The 19,462-nt window shown below is 38.0% G+C and overlaps 2 protein-coding genes across 2 annotated transcripts; both read left to right on the top strand.

Moving 5' to 3' along the window:
• The first annotated feature begins 6,047 nt into the window (after nucleotides 1–6,047).
• On the top strand, nucleotides 6,048–8,361 carry LOC126790462 (phosphoglycerate mutase-like protein 4). The gene is made up of 7 exons (XM_050516700.1): nucleotides 6,048–6,263; nucleotides 6,361–6,433; nucleotides 6,574–6,624; nucleotides 6,708–6,818; nucleotides 6,926–7,057; nucleotides 7,333–7,408; nucleotides 7,976–8,361. Exons 1-7 carry the CDS (start codon nucleotides 6,085–6,087, stop codon nucleotides 8,197–8,199), a joined length of 846 nt encoding a protein of 281 aa, XP_050372657.1. The 5' UTR covers nucleotides 6,048–6,084; the 3' UTR covers nucleotides 8,200–8,361.
• Nucleotides 8,362–15,204: 6,843 nt separating this feature from the next.
• Nucleotides 15,205–19,286, top strand: LOC126797427 (CDPK-related kinase 5). The gene is made up of 11 exons (XM_050524062.1): nucleotides 15,205–16,043; nucleotides 16,256–16,386; nucleotides 16,500–16,541; nucleotides 16,650–16,758; nucleotides 17,229–17,307; nucleotides 17,396–17,692; nucleotides 17,775–17,887; nucleotides 18,086–18,193; nucleotides 18,274–18,336; nucleotides 18,431–18,598; nucleotides 18,762–19,286. Exons 1-11 carry the CDS (start codon nucleotides 15,465–15,467, stop codon nucleotides 18,900–18,902), a joined length of 1,830 nt encoding a protein of 609 aa, XP_050380019.1. The 5' UTR covers nucleotides 15,205–15,464; the 3' UTR covers nucleotides 18,903–19,286.
• Nucleotides 19,287–19,462: the final 176 nt, after the last annotated feature.

The raw sequence follows: 19,462 nt of genomic DNA on the forward strand, positions 1-19,462 counted from the left end.
ACAGAGAGCAATACCCGGATAGTGTTTATCTTTGCAACAGGTGCAAATGTCTCATCATAGTCTATGCCATATGTCTGAGTGAACCCGTTCGCTACTAGGCGTGCTTTATACCGGCTTACTGACCCATCTGAATTATGCTTCACCGAAAACACCCAACGACATCCTATAGTCTTCTTGCCATATGGTGGAGATACAAGCTCCCAAGTATTGTTCTTTTGTAATGCTTCTATCTCTTCTTCTATAGCTTTCCTCCATTTTGGATCTCTCAATGCATCCTGCACTTTGTTAGGTACTGATACAGTAGATATTTGATTCACAAATGATGCATATAACTTAGACAACCTTTTGGTAGACATAAAATTTGCCACAAGATACTTAGCTTTAGCCTGAAGGGTGGGTTCGTACTTTTTTGTTGGCTGACCCCGAGTAGACATATTTGGCAAGACATATTGTCTACTATTAGCTTCACTAGTATTAGCCCCAATAGGATGACTAACCTCAGATGAGTGATCTCCTGTACCAGGAGAGTATTGGTCAGGTGTAGAATCAGTAGTACGGGAGATATGAGGGGCAATTGTGTTGTCATCTTCTGGTACTTGAATGTCTGGAGTGACTGGAGACCCGGCATCATCCGGTGGTGTCTGTGTAGCTGACACATGGGTAATCTCAATTGAACCGGTCACCATATCTACTGGCTTACTTGTCTCCCCCTCCCCATGATACAGGTCTTCAAAATATGAATTCTCCCCCTGAATAGCAGTATCGGAAGAGGTAAAATAGCTCATGTGCTCAAAGAAAGTAACATCCATAGTGACATAGTACCTCCTGGTAGGTGAATGATAGCACCGGTACCCTTTCTGATGTCCGCTATACCGAACAAACACACATTTAAATGCTCGGGCATCCAATTTAGACCGTTGATATTTTGGAAGATGAACAAAAGCAACACAACCGAAAACACGGGCAGGAAGATTATGAAAAGAGGGTAATGATACATGAGATGCAAGTACCTCATATGGAACTTTTCCCTGAAGGACACGAGAGGGAAGACGATTAATGAGGTGAGCGGAAGTGATGACAGCATCACCCCAAAGGTATTTAGGCATATGGGCACTAAAAAGAAGACACCGAGCCATATCAAGTAAATGACGATTTTTCCGTTCAGAAACTGCATTCTGCTCAGGTGTGTAAGGACACGTTGTTTGATGAACAATTTCGTGTGTGTTAAAGATCTCCTGAAAGACATGATGCACATATTCCCCCCCCCCCCCATTATCAGACCGAAGAACTCTAATTGTGGCATTATATTGTTTTTGAACAGTATTATAGAAGGCTTGAAAAGCCGGAAAAACCTCATCTTTAGTTTTGAGGAGAACAACCCATGAAAGACGGGTGAAATCATCAATAAATGACACATAATACCGCATCCCTGACACAGTAGACTCTTTAGAAGGTCCCCACACATCAGAATGAATTAATTCAAAAGGAAGAGAACATCTATTAGAAGTGCTAGGGGAATATGTAGATCGATGACTCTTGCCCAAAACACATGTCTTACAACGTAAAAGTGACTCATCCACATTAATAAACAAAGTAGGCATAGATTTTTTCATAACACTAAAAGATGGATGCCCTAAGCGACGATGCCATAACCAAACTTCACTTAGCTTATCAGAAGTGGAAAGTAAAGCGGTTCGAGACTGTGCCCCTGGTTTCTCCCCCGCATATGTCTGATCCAGATGAAACAACCGGCTCCTCAGATACCCCCGACCAATTAACTCTCCGGTGAGAAGATTCTGAAATATGACATACATAGGAAAAAATGTCACAGAACACTTAGCGTCAGTGTTCAATTGGGGAACAGAGATCAGGTGATGAGTAAAGCAGGTACATATAACACATTGTGAAGCTCTATTGTAGGAGTAATACGAACTGACCCTTTCCCTAATACGGGAAACGCCTCACCATTAGCATTAGTAACATAGGGTACTGGTGCAGGAGATAATACGGTAAAATAAGATTTGTCGTAAGTCATATGATCAGATGCACCAGAATCAATAATCCATGTATCAAAACCAACAAAGTTAGAAATATTTAAAGCCATACCAATGGATGCGAGAGGTATTGCTCCTCCTGATGTGTTATGACCACGTCTAACCAGACCATGAAAGGGAGAACCCTCTATGACGTCTCCAGAAACCATTGAAAAAAGGAAAAAACAGGATTGATGCAGCGAGAACACAATAGGATAAAAACGAAGTTGAGCCTGTCTGGGGTGCACCGGACAACCAAGATAATAGAATCTGGGTCTCGGGTCGGGTCGGGTCGAATGCGGGTCTCCGGGTCGGGTCGAATGCGGGTCTCCGGATCGGGTTAAATGCAGGTCTCCGAGTGGGATTTTCGCCGAAATGTTGTTTTTGTTTTTTCGTCGCGCGCCGCTTCTCTTTCACCGGAGCTTCAGGGGTTGACGGCGGCGGCACCAGGACGGGAGTCCACGTCTTCGGGTATGACACCGACGGCGGGTTCGACTTCGGAAAGGACGGGACTGTCGTCGTTCGTCGGGGCTGTCATTGTTCGCCGAGGTTCTGTGCAGCGGTAGGTACCGGTGGTTCTAAGCAGCGGCTGGCGGGTCGCGGGCTTCAAGAAAATTTTTTTTCCGACGTCGACAATGAAGCTTGCTGCCGGACAGTGCGGTATTTATGTCCCTGTGCTTGTGGGGCAGAGGCTGGAGACCGAGCAGCAGCGGCGGGCGGGTCGCGGAGATGCCGAGCAGCAGTGAAGATCACAGCTTGAAGGAGAGGGCAGAGAACGTCGTCTGCGCCAAAATGAAGAAGATGCAGTTCCACGCAAAAAACGCAGTGGAAACTCAGGTAAAAACAGAGCTCCAAAAAAAGCTCTGATACCAACTCAAATTGTATCTTGAATTGATGATTTGCTTATACAGATTCAATGATATATATATAGACTAATTTACACTATATATTAATCTCTCAACTAATCACTCCACTACCGATTGTTTCCTCAACTATCTCTCAATTTACCTACTACCATCCACTCACAATATAATAAATTAACTTTATATATTGGCTTCCAAGAAACCACGAAAAGGTAGCCGTAGCAGATCTCTCTTCCAAGAACGTGGCTGCCTAATCCAGACTCACAAGTCCACGTACAACCACTCAATACTGTTGATGAATTCTTAACATGCATAATTAATTAGTAGTTAACTCTCAATTAACCAAGCATTTACTCGAATACGAAACTATATATAGACGTACTGATCGATAGGCCGGGATCGAGCAACCAGTTCATATATTCTTAATTAAACGCGAAGCATGTTAATCTATCCAGTGTGATCAAACATGCTTATACCAGATTAGATTAACGGCTGTAAACCTCATGAAATCATGATGACGTTCTTTGATATATTCTGGACTCCTAAGCGCAGCATCATGATTGTATAGTTTTTGGTTCTTATTGGTAGATGAGGAGGTTCTGCACGTATACAACATCAGAAGGGTCAAGTCTATCTTAACGTACTTGATTGGAGGTGGTCAGGAAGCCATATTTTGACCGCTTCTTTAATTTTAAAAAATGTAGGGTTTGGACCAGAAAAATAGAGAATCCATGCATACATGGATGCTCTTACACTTCCATCTGCTCATTTAATTTTTAAAAATGTTGTCCCTTCACTCCCTTGTACACGACTACACGATTGTATTTTATAGATTCATAGGTACAAATGTTTCACGTTTTAAATTTTCCAATGAGGTCGAAAGGTTAAACATCGATCGATGATTCCTTGTTAAATGGATTGAGAGTTTGAGACCTTATTCCTCGATCACACACGCAAATGATCTTGTTTAGTAATAAGCTAGTCACTTTTCCTGATTATATATTTCTAGTCCTTGTTGAAAGCTTTCAGTTTTGACTTTGTATGAAGCACGTACTGCGGAAGTACGTAGTGATTCAAGTGAAACGTTATCAATTTCACAGAATTGATGATACCAATATTTCATCAACATAAGTACATAACACATATATTAAACTTTTTGCTTCTCAAATATTATAAAAGTGGCATGTTACGAACCTTAATACGTACACTTCGTGACATTAAAAATGATCTAACAAGGACATGAGTCAATTGAGACGTACATCATGCTATTATGGCATGAATATATCTAATCCCAAATGGGTGTCACACATTTTCTCGTCTCATCGATATTACAGCTTAATACTAAAGCCTAACCAGACACTTTTATTATATTTTCGCAGCGCAGCTTTTACATTCAGAATTGAGAAATTGTCATTTGTCAACATTTTCAAATTTACGAAAGAGAACTTAATCCATGTACACATCAAGATTTACTTGCACCATTATAGTTATGTGCAAGTTACATCACTCACATGCACCTGTACTAGGTGAACAACTTATTCTTTTATTATCCTTCAAAAAAATAAAAAGAATAACAAAACAAAATTGAGTATAGTAAAAAAAATCACCTCGAATCCCGACCAACTAAAACTAGTCATTGAGGGCGGATATAACTATATATCATCACCTAGGTGTCATATAATTTCATTGAACCCTACATAATAAAAATAGTACAATCTGATGACTGATCATAGAGTTTAAAGCTTAATAAAATAAAAAAACAAAAAAAAAACCGAAACTTGTTGATGACGTCGTCGGTCGTACTTGGGCCAGCCCAATTCTACATTTCCCCTCATCCGCCTGGCGGAAACAACAACCTTCAATTCTTCAGCCGAAGATTCAATTCATTTGGCTTCTCAAATATTATAAAAGTGGCATGTTACGAACCTTAATACGTACAGTCCATGACATTAAAGATGATCTAACAAGGACATGAGTCAGTTGAGACGTACATCATGCCATCATGAATATATCTGATCAGGTGTCGCATTCTCACGTCTCATTGATATAATAGCTTAAGGGCCAGTTTGTCACAGTTTTTGTACATGTTTTTAGAGTTGTTTTAACTTTTGGGAGCAATTGATGATGTTTGACAAACTTTTCTAAAACTGTTTTGACTCAAATTGATTTTGGTCACAGCTGAAATTGAAAAGCTAAGGGAGAGTAGCTTTTGAAAGTGACTTTTGGCAAAAATACGGAGCTACAGTATTTTTTATGAAATTTTTTGGGTAACCCATTTTGTCCTTAGTCTTTCCTAAATATTACATGCCCATAAATTAGGTTATATTTAATTATGGTGGATTTTTTTTGTATAATATTTTGAATGGATTTTGTTGAAAATTTAAGTGTTTTAACGTAAATTTTTTATTTGGTTCAAACAATGTATAACCAAAACAATTACAAATAATTATACTAACAATTGGGTGAATAAATATTACAAATTAAAAGTGAATGAATTAAAGGTGAATGAATCATTTTGTTCATTTTATTAACACTTTAAACATTTATTAACATTTTGATAATTATACATACTAAAAGCCTTTTTTGTTTATAACTTACTAAACACAAATAATAGTTTTTTGCTCTCACAACACTTTTTAAAACAGTTTACCAAACGCTTTAACAATTTCTCTCACAGTAACTTCAAAAGTCATTTTTCTCTCAACATATTTAAAAGTCATTTTGCTCACAACACAGCTGTACCAAACTGAGCCTAATACTAAAGCCTAATCGGACACTTTTATTATATTTTTGCAACGCAACTTTTACATTCAGAATTAAGAAATCGTCATTTGCCAACACTTTCAAATTTACGAAAGAGAACTTATTCCATGTACACATCAAGATTTACTTGCACCATTATATTTATGTGCAAGTCACATCACTCACATGCACGTATACTAGGTGAACAATTTATTCTTTTATTATCCTTGAAAAAAAAAAGAATAACAAAACAAAATTGAGTGTAGTAAAAAGAAAATCACCTCGAGTCCCGACCAACTAAAACTAGTCATTGAGGGTGTATATATCATCACCTAGGTGTCATTTAATTTCATTGAACCCTACATAATAAAAATAGTACAATCTGATGGCTGATCATAGAGTTTAAACTTTAAAGCTTCTGAAAAAAAAAAAAACGGTACTTGTTGATGACGTCGTCGCTCGCACTTGGGCCAGCCCAATTCTACATTTCCCCTCATCCGCCGGGCGGAAACAACAACCTTCAATTCTTCAGCCGAAGATTCAATTCATTTGGATTCGGATCGTCCAAGTTCACACGCAATCGCAACGCCATAGTCACCATGGGCGATTCCCCCTCCAATTCCAGGTCCGATGTCTTCATCAATTCACTACTCTCTCTTCAATCTCAACTCTTTGCATCGAATTAATGAATTGGAAAATTTGAGCTTGATTGCTGAATGCAGCGGGGCAGAGTATGCAGAGATCATGGTGATCCGTCACGGCGAAACAGCCTGGAACGCCGATGGTAGAATCCAGGTCACTTTCTCTCTTCAACTTTAGTTTAACTGTCGCGACATTATGCATTTGACTGTCTTAGGTTGCTGTGAGCTGATTTGATGAGTTTAGAGTTGGGTTATTGAGTTGGAGTTTAGCTGAGAGTTAGTTGAACTGAGCAGGGACATCTGGATGTTGAGTTGAATGATGCCGGGAGGCAGCAGGCAGCTGTTGTAAGTTACTAGCTATTTGAGGAACACATGATGTTGTGTAACACCTGTTGTTGTCTGACGTTTTTGTGTTTTACTTACTGAAGGTGGCGGATAGATTATCCAAGGAAGATGCAATCTCTCATGTATACTCATCTGATTTGAAACGAGCTTACGAGACTGCTCAGATAATCGCAGCCAGGTGCGGTGGGCTAAATGTAGGTATCTTGTTTTGAAGTTGCTCCCTGTTGCAATTAGATTTGTAAATTAGGTAAGAGTCTTTATTCTGTTAGATATGTAAGAGAAGTGTTGGATTGAATTTCAGGTTGTGACGGATCCTGATTTACGAGAAAGACACTTGGGTGATCTTCAAGGCCTTGTATTTAGAGATGCGGCCAAACTTAGTTCCAAGGCCTTCCAGGCCTTTAATTCGCACCGTACTTGTCAAGATATTCCGGTATGCAATCTGTTTGTTCTTTTAGCCTCTCAAAGTCATAATTGAAATTGCAAGTCTGTTTGTAATAGTCAGATAACAGAAGTACTCCATTGTGAAATTTTATTGACAGTAAGGGACTAGTGTTACATAGCATGTGATATATGTTAAATGAGTGAATAATCTTCCATATGTAATAACTGACAAGGGAAACTCGAATTCACATCCATGAATTTTAGCAGCGGAGATTACAATAGATAAATGTTAGAATTTCACTTATATTCCACCATACTACACAGGGTGGCGGAGAAAGTCTTGATCAGCTTTATGACCGTTGCACAGCTGCATTGGAGAGAATTGGTGGCAAGCACAAAGGTATGTGTTCTCCCTGGCTTGTATTCGTTACCATACTGGAACTGCAGAATCCTTGTTTAATCAAGTGTTTGTTAGTTTGTGAACTGAATGGCCCCGTATTATTTTTCAATTGTTGATATGCAGATGAGCATCTAAGAAAACTGCAGTTCAACTGCATTGTCATATATAACAATATTTTCAGTTGCAATTGTGATGCTCTATCTGTATACACTATTCCTTCGAATATATTTGCCTCTCAAACTCTGACTTAGCCACACTAACAATTATACTTTTAAATCAAAAGTCACATGACTTGCTATCTGAAAGCTTATTGTTAAGCATATATTTGGTAATTAGGAATTAAGTTGGTAAGACCATGTTTGTCTTAGTTAATCAATTCTGCGTTAGCTGTAATGTTAGTCAGGGATTATCCACACGTGTCATGTCGTGTGTGATTCGTTTCTTCTTGTATAAATAGCTGTATCTCTCTTCCCTACTGTAACAACAATCATCAATTCAATATAATCAGTTCTTTTCTCTCAAGCTTCAAGCTCTCTTTCACTTATATCCTGGCCTGTATAAATGCAGGAGAGCGAGTAGTTGTAGTCACTCATGGGGGTGTCATCAGATCACTGTACCAGCGAGCTTGCCCAAATGGCAAGTCCATAGGGAAAGTGACCAATACATCGATCAACACATTTCACTTGTATGATGAGGACAAATGGATCATAAAATCCTGGGGTGATGTTAGTCATCTGAAGGAAACAGATTATCTGGAATCAGGTTTTGGAGGGGATGGAACTTCTGGTTAGTTTGTCCTTAGGTGCTCTTGCAATTTGTACTAATCAATACAATAATGACAATAATGGTTTTTGCACAATTGAGTAACAGTTCAGTTAAAGCCCTATGATGAATTGATTTATTGGTTTCCCTAATGGAATACAGATTGCTTGGTTGAGTCTGAATTTGTGACTGATCTATGAGTCTGATAATGATGCATCCTCATTTATAACTTTCCTTCACATTTACTTCCTATTTAGTTGCTGACTTACCACCTACCATCTTAACCACCTTGCTTCAACTAGTAGAAGTTCAAGCATCTGATATGACTATAAGGTTATATATCACAAAACAGGTGCACTCTATCGATCCCAACATTGGTTAGGAAACTTCATCCAGCTGGATATTCCCCAAACTGGAATGTACAGTAGTTGTGTTCTGAGATATCGCTGCATGCACCTCTGTCGACCCGGCCTCAGTTAAACTTCATTGCAGCGGGATTATTTCCCAAACTGGAATGCAGTTGTGTTCTGATGTGAAAATCTTTCGGATGCTTGTGCTTATTGGAAACAGTTGTATCTCTCGTTGTCAATTGCTCCCTACCATTTGGTTTGGTTTATGCAGCTGCGAAGTTGGTAGTTTGGTACTCGGTGAGTGTCAATTAGATTGTTCGAATTGTGTTCTGAGTGATTGTTGGGATAAATTCAGTGACAAATCTCAATCATAGCTACGCTCGCTAGCTTGTTCATTATCCATGACACAGGTGAGAGCGACGGAAGAATATCCAGGTCGTAGTGACCACAAACAGGTGCGCCAAATCCAATTTGTTTCTCCCTAGCTATCGCGTAATATTAAGCTTAATATAACATGCATCTTCATGCTTATTATAGGTATCCGAAAAATTCAAAAACCTATCTCCCTATCGGGTGCGATTACATAATATTTCTGCCTTTCAGATAATCATAGAATTAGAGCTTACTTAATCTCCCGACATGAATTAGTCTCTAGGTTTAGAAATTTTTAATTAGTCCCTAGGTTAAGAATTTTTTTTGAGAAAACCGTGTGATCTCGATCAAAATAAGCGACATCATGTAGTTTACAAAAAGTTGTTTATTGAAGAAAACAAGCAAAAGGCTGAATCGATGTAGCGTAATTAGACCAAAATTGTACGTACTGTATATATATGTAGTTTCGACCATAACTATAAAAAAAAAGTACTATTGCATAGAATTAATATGAACTTCGACAACATCATAAACAGATTGACTTCTCACAACAAGAAGTTGGATGAAGAATGATTCAATGGCAATGATAAACATCTTTACTTTTCTTATTGTTTCCTACAATCTCATGATAAGCGAAGCATGCGCGTCACAGAATTATGAAATGAGTTCTAGAGCTATCTGAACGTGGAGAAAACTATAATTTGCAGTCGGGATCTTCAGGTTTCCTTGTGTTTTCTTTCTCTTTTCGCTTTCCAATTGAGAGGTTTTTTTGACTTGTGCTCAAGGATGGATGATCTATCCCCCTTTTGACTCGGAAAATAAACATGCAACTATTCCATTCGTAATTTATTACATGTATAATTCCTCATTTTCTTTTCATAGTCAACTATAACATAGTTTAACTTGAACGTTAGAGAATGAGCTCGACAGTTCTATTTAGTTTATTGGTGTATTCAACCAAATCCATCATCATGTGAGGCAAATCCCATTTTGTTCTGAGGGCTCAACGCATGCATGTGGTACAATGTATATGGCAATTTTGATATATGAGTCACATATCACAATGTCACCTTCATTTGGCGCCAATCCCATGAGAAGAAGCCGGTGGATTAAGACTAGACTAAGTTCATCATCATCGTCATCATCGTCAACATCATTATCTTCAGTATTATAAGTACGGTTCAATGTTTAGTATGTGTGCAGTTTTGTGGCCGAATTCGAAGTATTTACCGTAGAAATTAAGAACCAGTCTAGCTATATGTATGGAGAAAGTAAAATATGGATCATAATTATAAAATCCGAAATATGTCATCTCCTTGCATGCCATAAAATCCTACTAATAATCTCCAAGATGGTGGAGAAGTCATTATCGATAAGTTTTCTTATTTCGTATCTTTTCTACATTTAACTTATACCTTTTTTTTTGTACATTTAACTTATACCGATCGAGTTGACAAAATGTGGGAATCGATCAAAAAGAAAGAAAGGCAAATCATAGTAAGAACAAAATGGAAGGACCAGTGAGGCGCATCACTTCGGAATGAAAATGTTTACTATATGGATCAGTGGGAGGCGGAATCATGACCTTAATGTTTGGTGCGCAGGAAGATACATAATGAATTGATATGCTTAAATCAGTTAATGTTTTTTATGCCTGGAAATCCTGGAATGAAGTTTAGGGTTTTCAGTGGGGAACCAAATAACCAAGTGGCCTCTGGGTTCTTGAATGCCCTTCGTCTTCTACTTGTAATGTTTTAGACTTTGGTGTGTGCATGACAATTGCAATTTATCTATGTTTGAAATTTATGGTCCTCTATTAAAGATGGTTAGTTGAAACTTGAAGGAGGAGGAGTGCAGGAAATTCATAAACTACTCGTATGGTAAATGATAATATGATATGACCAATTGACCATTGCAAGGTTTGGCATGGTTTACACAGATAACACAATGAGATTATGAATTTATGATAATAAGCAATCTTATTTGCGGGAGCAATCATTCCTAGATTAAAGTGGTCAAGCAACATTTTATTCCTATAATCTACGATATAACCTAAAGACAAAGTCAGAAACCCAAATTAAGGTTGGCTTCAAGCTAAGTTAATGCAAATACTGTTAGAAATAGATTAGTTTAGATTTGAGCAATTTAGAATCCCACGTTGAAAAAGGTGAAGAGTCATTCTTGGGTTATAAGGATTGCTACCACACACACTAATACTTAGACATTTTGTGGAAAACCATATACCCGAACTCCACCGGGTGGGGGGTATCGACATTAGTAGACCTATGTGTGTGGAATTGTTGGTCGCTTACGCACAACAATTGGTATCAGAGCCCAAGTTACGTTTGGGACATGGTGTCTCGTACAATCGAATTTGTAGAGCTCCCAATTGGATTAGGGTCACAAAATTTGGACTTATGTTTGTGGTCGAGGTGGAGCTATTAGGATCGTGAGACAATTGGGATGACTTTAACCACGCAAATGTGGAGATTGTTGGAAATGGATTGACTTACATTTGAGCCATTTGGAATCACACCTTAGAAAAGGGTGAAAAGTCACTCTTACGTTATAAATATACCACACACACTAATGTTGAGGCTTTTTGTGGAAAACTTTATACCCGAACTCCAATAGGTGACTAAAGTGGGGGGGGGGAGAGAGGGGAGTATCAGCATTATTAGACCCGTGTGTGTGACATTGTTGGTCGCTTCCGCACAACAGATATAAATTACGTTAATCAACGTACGTACAAGTCTGATTAATTTTATAATAATATTCTTCTACGATAGCGATGTGTTTCAAAATTTAAGGCATTTTTCACCATCTTTAACTTAGGCTAAATTAGAATTCACCGGTATGGTCTTGTGTCTATCCACATATCTAAATTTCCTGAATAATTGCAACATATATATCATGATATTATAATTTGCACAGATGAGCTAGTTATGAAATCACATTGATAGCCTCGACTTGTGTCTTAGCCAATCTGGGAGCTAGATTTGCCTCAATTGTTTGTACTCCCTTGCTTGGCCGTGAAGGGAATCATAACTAGCTACGTCATTTCACCAAGCAGTTCTTCGGCTCCTTCCTGGACTGAAAGGGAGGACGCATGCAATTACATGCCTAGATAAATTCCGATCGAGTTTCCGACCACATGCCCCGGCTGGACAATCCTAAATGTACACATAACAGGGATACAAGACACATCTTGAACCAAATAATACGGTGATTTTTTGTACTGTTTCCTCAGTCATGTTCATTCTAGCTAGAGAACAATCATCTCCCGCTGAAGACGTATGTGCATGTTCATCTGGCTTATGAGTTATGATGGCAGAATTGGTAATGACCAATTTCTTATACCCACTTAAACTCAACTCGACCATTAACATCTTTTCCCAATCCTATAGTAAACAAAATTAATCCTTACCTTAATTTGGACAATTAGCTAGATATCGATCAAATTAACTAGTCTGATTACAGTTGATTGAATCTGAGTTGGTTATTATAAGATAACGAGTATTAAAACTTGTCAAATTGTTTCGAGACGAAGCAAAACTGAAGCTTCCGTCTCATTCATCGATTTCATGTGACTTATATAGGACGGCTCCAAAAGTCTAAATCTTAGCATTAATATTTTCACACAAGTATGCTTTCCTTGGTAAGCAAGTATATAATGATAGTGGCTGGGATTGATCAAGTAGTACCTATTGAATATTGCAAATATTACTCATAATACTCGTGCAATTATATTTATAAAGTTCATTTCCAAATAGACGGCTCAATTAAATACTTACATGCGCGCAGCTCGATCTTCATAAACCGAAAGGTTTCTATATTGATGCGCAGTGGCGGATCCAATATTGGATTATTGGAGATGCTTGAACTTAACAATAAAAAGATAATGGAGAATCTCGACGGTGCAAAAAATTTTACTAATTGAAATCAAAATCGATCTACCTAGTCAATAAATGTAATGAGGCTTACTCTTCTAATGCTTATATACAAATAACGTAAGCTAACTAAATAAATATTCATGTAGCACATCGTAATCCATAATCATTTACAAAAGCTAACATTTTAGTAGCGGTTCGAAAGGTTAAGAAATGACCAATTGAAACTGAATTAAAGATTGCAGTTGATCAATAAATGTTAAGAAAGATAAGAAGTGAATATAATTTAGATCTAGACTCGTAGATAGGACATTTCATGAAACCATGAAGTAATTTTTTTTTCAATCGCTTTGATTTGGACTCAAATTGGTCATTTTAGTCTAATAAACACCTATATTCATTGAAAAATAATAATCATATATATCAGACAAAACGGTGTACATAGTCAAAATCTAACACAAATACACATTTGAATAAATAAGCAACATACTAGCTAGTAATTAACCTAACTGGCATTCTAGAATAAGAGATACTTGGCTAAGGACACGCTATTGAGGAAGAAGAGTAAGGTTTGAAAGAGAAGCATTTGTAGCCTTGGTTATTTTGGGGATGTTTGGCTATGGAGATTAGGGTAATCTTAGGGAAAAAAAGATTTTAAAAACTAGATATTTTTTCCTTGTCTTGAGCTTGGGGATGCTTGAGTCACCCTAAAAATAGATTAGATCCGCCCCTGTTGATGTGGGGAGTTCATGCTAATTCTTATATGGTTTGTTATTGCATAGTTACGGCCAAATTGGTTATAGATAAAAAATCTCGCAAAAATTGATCGAGTGCTGATTGATGTGCAACATTGTTGTTCCGTTGACTCATGAATCAATACATAATCTAATTTATTTTCCGCTTATTTACATTAAAAGAAAGTAACGACACATTCACGAACAACATCAAGTTGTACAAATAGTCACATTTTCTATTCGAATAGTCATATTGTACTATAAATTCCTCACAATTAATGGTTCAACAATAATAATGATTTCTATTTCTTGTTAGTTCCTACTCAAGTACTTAGTTTTGTTCATCGAGAAGACTACCAAATATGTCAATCATTTCATACTAATCATAAATAGAAAGTTTTGTTAACCATTTATCTTCAAAATATGAATATTTCGCTTGAAATGCTATGTTACTGGGCTAGTTTGGTATTTCTGCAACTTAAAAAAAAATCTGATTTTACTATATTGTAAAAAAATCAACTTTGAATTAAAACATGTTTGTATTAGGTAAATATTAATTTTACATGTATTGTCGATAAATAAACTGTTTGGTAAATTATAAACAAAACAATTGTAGATATGATCAATGACTAAAAATGACATGATTTTGTTTTAATATATTTATAACAATTATAGATAAATGTGTTATTTGAGACTTTACAGAAAAATATTAATATTTATTGAGTTTTGAGTAATATAAACATTCATGTTGTTTCTAAAAATTGATGTGAGTGATCTATAAATTATATAAAAAAATTATTTTTTTTTAAACTTATCAAATACTATAAATTTTAAAAATCAACCTAAAAACTGATTTTTTTTATAATTGAAACGGTATCAAACTAAGCCTAAGAATTGAGATAGATCTTGACAACGAATCACCTACCTCAAACAATGTAACGAAAAAAGTTTTACATTTCACATGAAAACCATGCACTACACACGGATAATTGCGTACGTATTCTACCATACTTTGTTCTTACGTTATAGACAAAGTCTCTACATGTTCATACACAATTCATACGTCTACGTACGTTGCTACACAACTACCCCCCTTTTCTTTTCTATTACAAGACATGCCCCATTATCTCTAAAGACAAACTTTCACTTATCCTATTCGAACATTTCCCCCATTATTGAAAAAACCAACACGAATATTATTCGCAAAAAAGGTATCTTGTCCCAGAAGTTTCGCCTCTAAAGGCTGTGTTTTGACTTCATCCCATCTTAAACCTCCCATATTCCATTTTTGTTTCTTAGTTCTTACGCCCCGATAAAACAAAAAAAGAAAAAAAAAATTACCCATCACAATCTCCTCCCTCATTGGCCAATTCTCTAATTAGTTTAATTTCATTACGTACTATTAATTAAAACGACCGACCCTGGTGTCCGCCACGTGGATTAATCAATGTCCAGGCTGGACCTCCGGGACCACAGCCCCCATAAGCCAACAATATTTTCGCCTTTACGTACCAAGCTTAATCCGTAATCAAACTTAATCAGATTTAATTAAAGAAACAAAATATTTGAGTTGGGGAAGAATATAATAAAGCAAACGCATCGTCGTTTCCCCTTTTTATCGCGCTTTCTTCGGATCCCTCACCCTTCTCTTCTCTTCTCTCTATCCAAGCTCTTCTCTCTCTCAATTGTCAAAAAAAAAAAGCTCTTCTCTCTCTCTCTCTCTCTCATCTCAGATTTTTATTTATCAGAAAAAAGCCAAAACCTCTTAAAATTGGGGTTCGGAGAATTTGAAATTCGAATTTAGAGGCGAGAATTTGGGGTTGGAGGAGAATTTTCCGGAGCTTGGAGTTAAGTGAGCTAATGCTCTGACGCTGGAATTTCGGAGCTGAAATCCCCAGACTCGGTGTCTGTTTGGGGATATAAGAAGAAGTAGTGTGAATTTACCGAAATGGGTCTCTGCACGTCCAAGCCGGCGTTCTCGACCTCCTCTACTTCGTCGCCGCAGTCGGATTCTCAGCTCGGGAAAGATCCGGCGAAGGAGAATCCGAGCTCGGCGGATGTGGAAAACCCTAGAAATGAGCAGAACGGAGGAGTGGAGGAGGAGAGAGTGATCGCCGTCAAGAAGTCGCCGTTCTTCCCGTTCTACAGTCCGAGCCCGGCGCACTACTTCTCGTCGAAGAAGTCTCCGGCGAGATCTCCGGCGAATGCGTCGGCCAAGTCGACGCCGAACCGGTTCTTCAAGCGGCCGTTCCCGCCGCCGTCGCCGGCGAAGCACATACGGGCGCTGCTGGCGCGGCGGCACGGGACGGTGAAGCCGAACGAGGCGATTCCGGAGGGGAGTGAGGTCGACGGAGGCGGCGTGGCTGGGCTGGACAAGAGCTTTGGGTTCTCGAAGCATTTGAGTAACAAGTATGAGCTCGGAGAAGAAGTTGGGCGAGGGCATTTTGGGTATACTTGCAAAGCTACCTTCAAGAAGGGTGAGCTCAAAGGCCAGCAGGCTGCAGTTAAAGTCATCCCTAAAGTCAAGGTTTGCGGAATTTTTTCGTAATCTTAACTGAATTGGTGGCTAGCTTTCAGGTTTTCGTTTCGAGTTTAGTGGATACTGCAATGTTTGAATTGGATCTGTATCATCTGTTAGGTAGATTTAGATGATTTAGAAACTGTAATCGTTACGAAATTTCCTTAGGTTTGTGTGTTATATGCTGATTTTTTTTGGTGGTGTGTGATTTTTGGTGTCAGATGACTACTGCGATTGCGATTGAGGATGTGAGGAGGGAAGTCAAGATATTGAAGGCTTTGACCGGGCATAGCAATCTAGTGCAATTTTACGACGCATACGAAGACCATGATAATGTCTACATAGTTATGGAGTAAGCACTGATTGTCTTTGTTTTTTGTTTGGGTATATGATTCAGTGGTTTCGAGTTAGCTGCATGTTCTGGAGCTTTGTGTTGACTGGCTTGGTTTGGTTTTGATATTTCAGGCTGTGTGAAGGAGGGGAGCTCTTGGATAGGATACTTGCGAGGTATATATTGTGCCGTATATATTTGAATTGAACGTGTTTGATGAAATATGAAGTAGTGTAGAAATGGGAAACGATGTTTCTAAGTCAGAAAGTATTTCTCTTCTGCAGGGGTGGGAAATATACGGAGGAAGATGCAAGGACCGTGATGATACAGATATTGAATGTTGTTGCATTTTGCCACCTCCAGGGTGTAGTCCATCGTGATCTTAAGCCGGAGGTACGATATGTTGTCCTATAGATGACCACAAAAATAGTTGCAATGCATCACTATCTAACATTCCCTTCAGATTCTCGCCTAATGATATTTTTCACTCATTCTTAGCTTTTCTAAGAGTGCCCTTTGTCTCCTTAAGTAAGATGTGGCATCTATGTTCACCTCCATTTCAAAAGGCGTCATTTTTTTTTCATGCTGTCAATTCCTTTGTTCAGTTTGCCATCTGAAAGAATACTACATGATAAGAAATTGTAACAAGGGGCAGTTATGCAAGAATCCATATTGGTAATATAATTGGTTCATAAATGCCTTGCCTGATCAAAAGTTTTTAAGCTTAGAAGAAAAGTCTGACAACCAATTTCTGTTTTCATCTATGTAACATAATTGATTTTTCTGTACCATCGTTTGGCTGTCGCTACTTTGCATATGTTTTCCCATATGTACTCATCTAGTGTTCTTGATTTGTGGACCAGAATTTTCTGTTTACATCGATGGATGAAGATTCACAGTTGAAGGCTATAGACTTTGGTCTTTCAGATTTTGTTAAACCGGGTTGGTCAATAATTCTTTTTATAATCCTTACAATCTGTTGGTTATACTATTTGGTTAGTGTTTCCTTATGAGTGAATAATCTTTGCAGATGAAAGGCTTAACGACATTGTTGGTAGTGCATACTATGTAGCCCCGGAAGTGTTACATAGGGCTTATGGTACAGAGGCTGATGTCTGGAGTGTAGGTGTAATTGCATACATTCTATTGTGTGGCAGCCGCCCATTTTGGGCTCGAACTGAGTCTGGAATTTTTCGGGCAGTTCTAAAAGCTGATCCAAGTTTTGATGAACCGCCTTGGCCAACTCTGTCTACAGAGGCAAGCGATTTTGTCAAGCGCCTATTGAATAAAGACCCAAGGAAAAGAATGACAGCTGCGCAGGCATTAAGTGAGTGCCTATCCATCCCAAAATGCTTGGTCATGAACTGGGATTAACTTCAGAAACTGTCACTCACTGCTTTCTCTTGCAGGTCATCCCTGGCTCAAAAATTACAGCACTGTTAAAATTCCTCTGGACATACTAATATTCAAGCTCATGAAGGTTTATATGCGGTCATCACCTCTTCGCAAAACTGCTTTAAGGGTGAGTGTATGATGCAATTCAGTAATTTACAATTGAAAATGTAATATTGTTGCTATGACTATTGATGGTTATTATCCTCAAAGTTTCTTATTGCAAACCTTTTTTATATTGTATTATACATACCAGTTTAAACTTATTTCCTCTAGTTTTTATAACATCAAGTAGCGTACTTTGTTCTCACAACATGACATTTTGTAGGCTCTTTCCAAGACATTGACTGCTGATGAGCTCTGCTTTTTAAAGGAGCAGTTTGCACTCTTAGAACCAAACAAAAATGGCACAATAAGCTTAGAAAATATTAAAACGGTCAGTTTCCATCCGAATATCTTGACTCAGCAATTTGTGGTTAGTAATGTTAACAGTCTCGGACATTTTATTATTCTCAGGCCTTGATGAAAAATGCAACTGATGCAATGAAGGAGGCACGAATTGCTGATTTTCTAGCATCGGTAGGTGCTTTTATTATGGTCCTGGCAGTTTTTAAACTTTTTTTCATTGACTTGTTCTTGATACTTATTGCAATATTATATTTCTGCTTGGCAGCTTAATGCATTACAATACAGAAGGATGGATTTTGAGGAATTTTGTACAGCTACACTAAGTGTCCACCAACTTGAGGCTCTGGACCGTTGGGAACAACATGCTCGTTGTGCATATGAACTTTTTGATAAGGAAGGCAATCGGGCTATTGTCATTGAGGAACTGGCTTCGGTACGCAGTTGCATCTTTCTTCTACCTTTTCTTAAATCTTTCTATTATCAGATTGCTTCTGCTTCTACTGTATTCCCCTGCCTCATTCAGTATCATAAACAATAGTTCTGAGCCGAGTCGAAATTTCCATGACTTTATTTTGATATATGGAGTTTTGTTTCAGGAACTTGGTCTTGGCCCATCTGTCCCTGTTCATGCGGTTCTTCACGACTGGATTAGGCACACCGATGGGAAGCTGAGTTTCCTTGGATTTGTGAAATTGTTGCATGGCGCATCTAGTCGGGTGGTTGCAAAAGCTCAATGACAGTGTCAATGAGATCAAGAAGTATAGATTGGCCATGGTGTCTTGACCAATAAAACAATGCTTGGTTAAATAAGAAATTTTCTGGACCCGATATTCTTGATTTTCACGGCTGCAATCCAACACGATCATTTGATGGAATGCTCCAGCTCATGTACACTGGGAGCGGAGTTAATTTTAGTCGTGGTTTTTTCCACTGTAAATCTGTAGTTTTAGTTAGTGTGTTTAGTTGCAGATAGAATAGTGCTCCAGACCGTTTTACCAGACGATCACAGACCATGTTTATGACATATTGACTGGCGCGACATGCGATTACCTGTATCATTTCTCTGTATCTCTCTTATTAAGTTTCCAGCTAAAGTTGACAGAGGCTCATTTCAGACATCACTGTGATGGTCTTCATCTCTCTTCTTTCTTTTCTTTTCAGAATTTCATCTCTTCTTTTTAAATCATACATAATTGTGAATAACATTTTTTCACAGTAAGTTGCATTCAATTCCTTTGATTAACACCGACAAGACCTGCCTCGTGCTTAATTTGGGATTTCATATGTATTTTAAAAT

The sequence above is a fragment of the Argentina anserina genome, chromosome 1 (assembly GCF_933775445.1).
Source record: "Argentina anserina chromosome 1, drPotAnse1.1, whole genome shotgun sequence".
NCBI lineage: Eukaryota > Viridiplantae > Streptophyta > Magnoliopsida > Rosales > Rosaceae > Argentina > Argentina anserina.

Coding starts and splice junctions, on each gene's coding strand:
- LOC126790462 (XM_050516700.1), top strand. CDS start 6,085: ATGACGTCGTCGCTCGCACTTGGGCCAGCCCAATTCTACATTTCCCCT. Junction 6,434..6,573: donor ACGCCGATGGTAGAATCCAG/GTCACTTTCTCT, acceptor TGAACTGAGCAG/GGACATCTGGATGTTGAGTT. Junction 7,409..7,975: donor AATTGGTGGCAAGCACAAAG/GTATGTGTTCTC, acceptor GTATAAATGCAG/GAGAGCGAGTAGTTGTAGTC.
- LOC126797427 (XM_050524062.1), top strand. CDS start 15,465: ATGGGTCTCTGCACGTCCAAGCCGGCGTTCTCGACCTCCTCTACTTCG. Junction 16,044..16,255: donor AAGTCATCCCTAAAGTCAAG/GTTTGCGGAATT, acceptor TTTTGGTGTCAG/ATGACTACTGCGATTGCGAT. Junction 18,194..18,273: donor GCTTAGAAAATATTAAAACG/GTCAGTTTCCAT, acceptor TATTATTCTCAG/GCCTTGATGAAAAATGCAAC.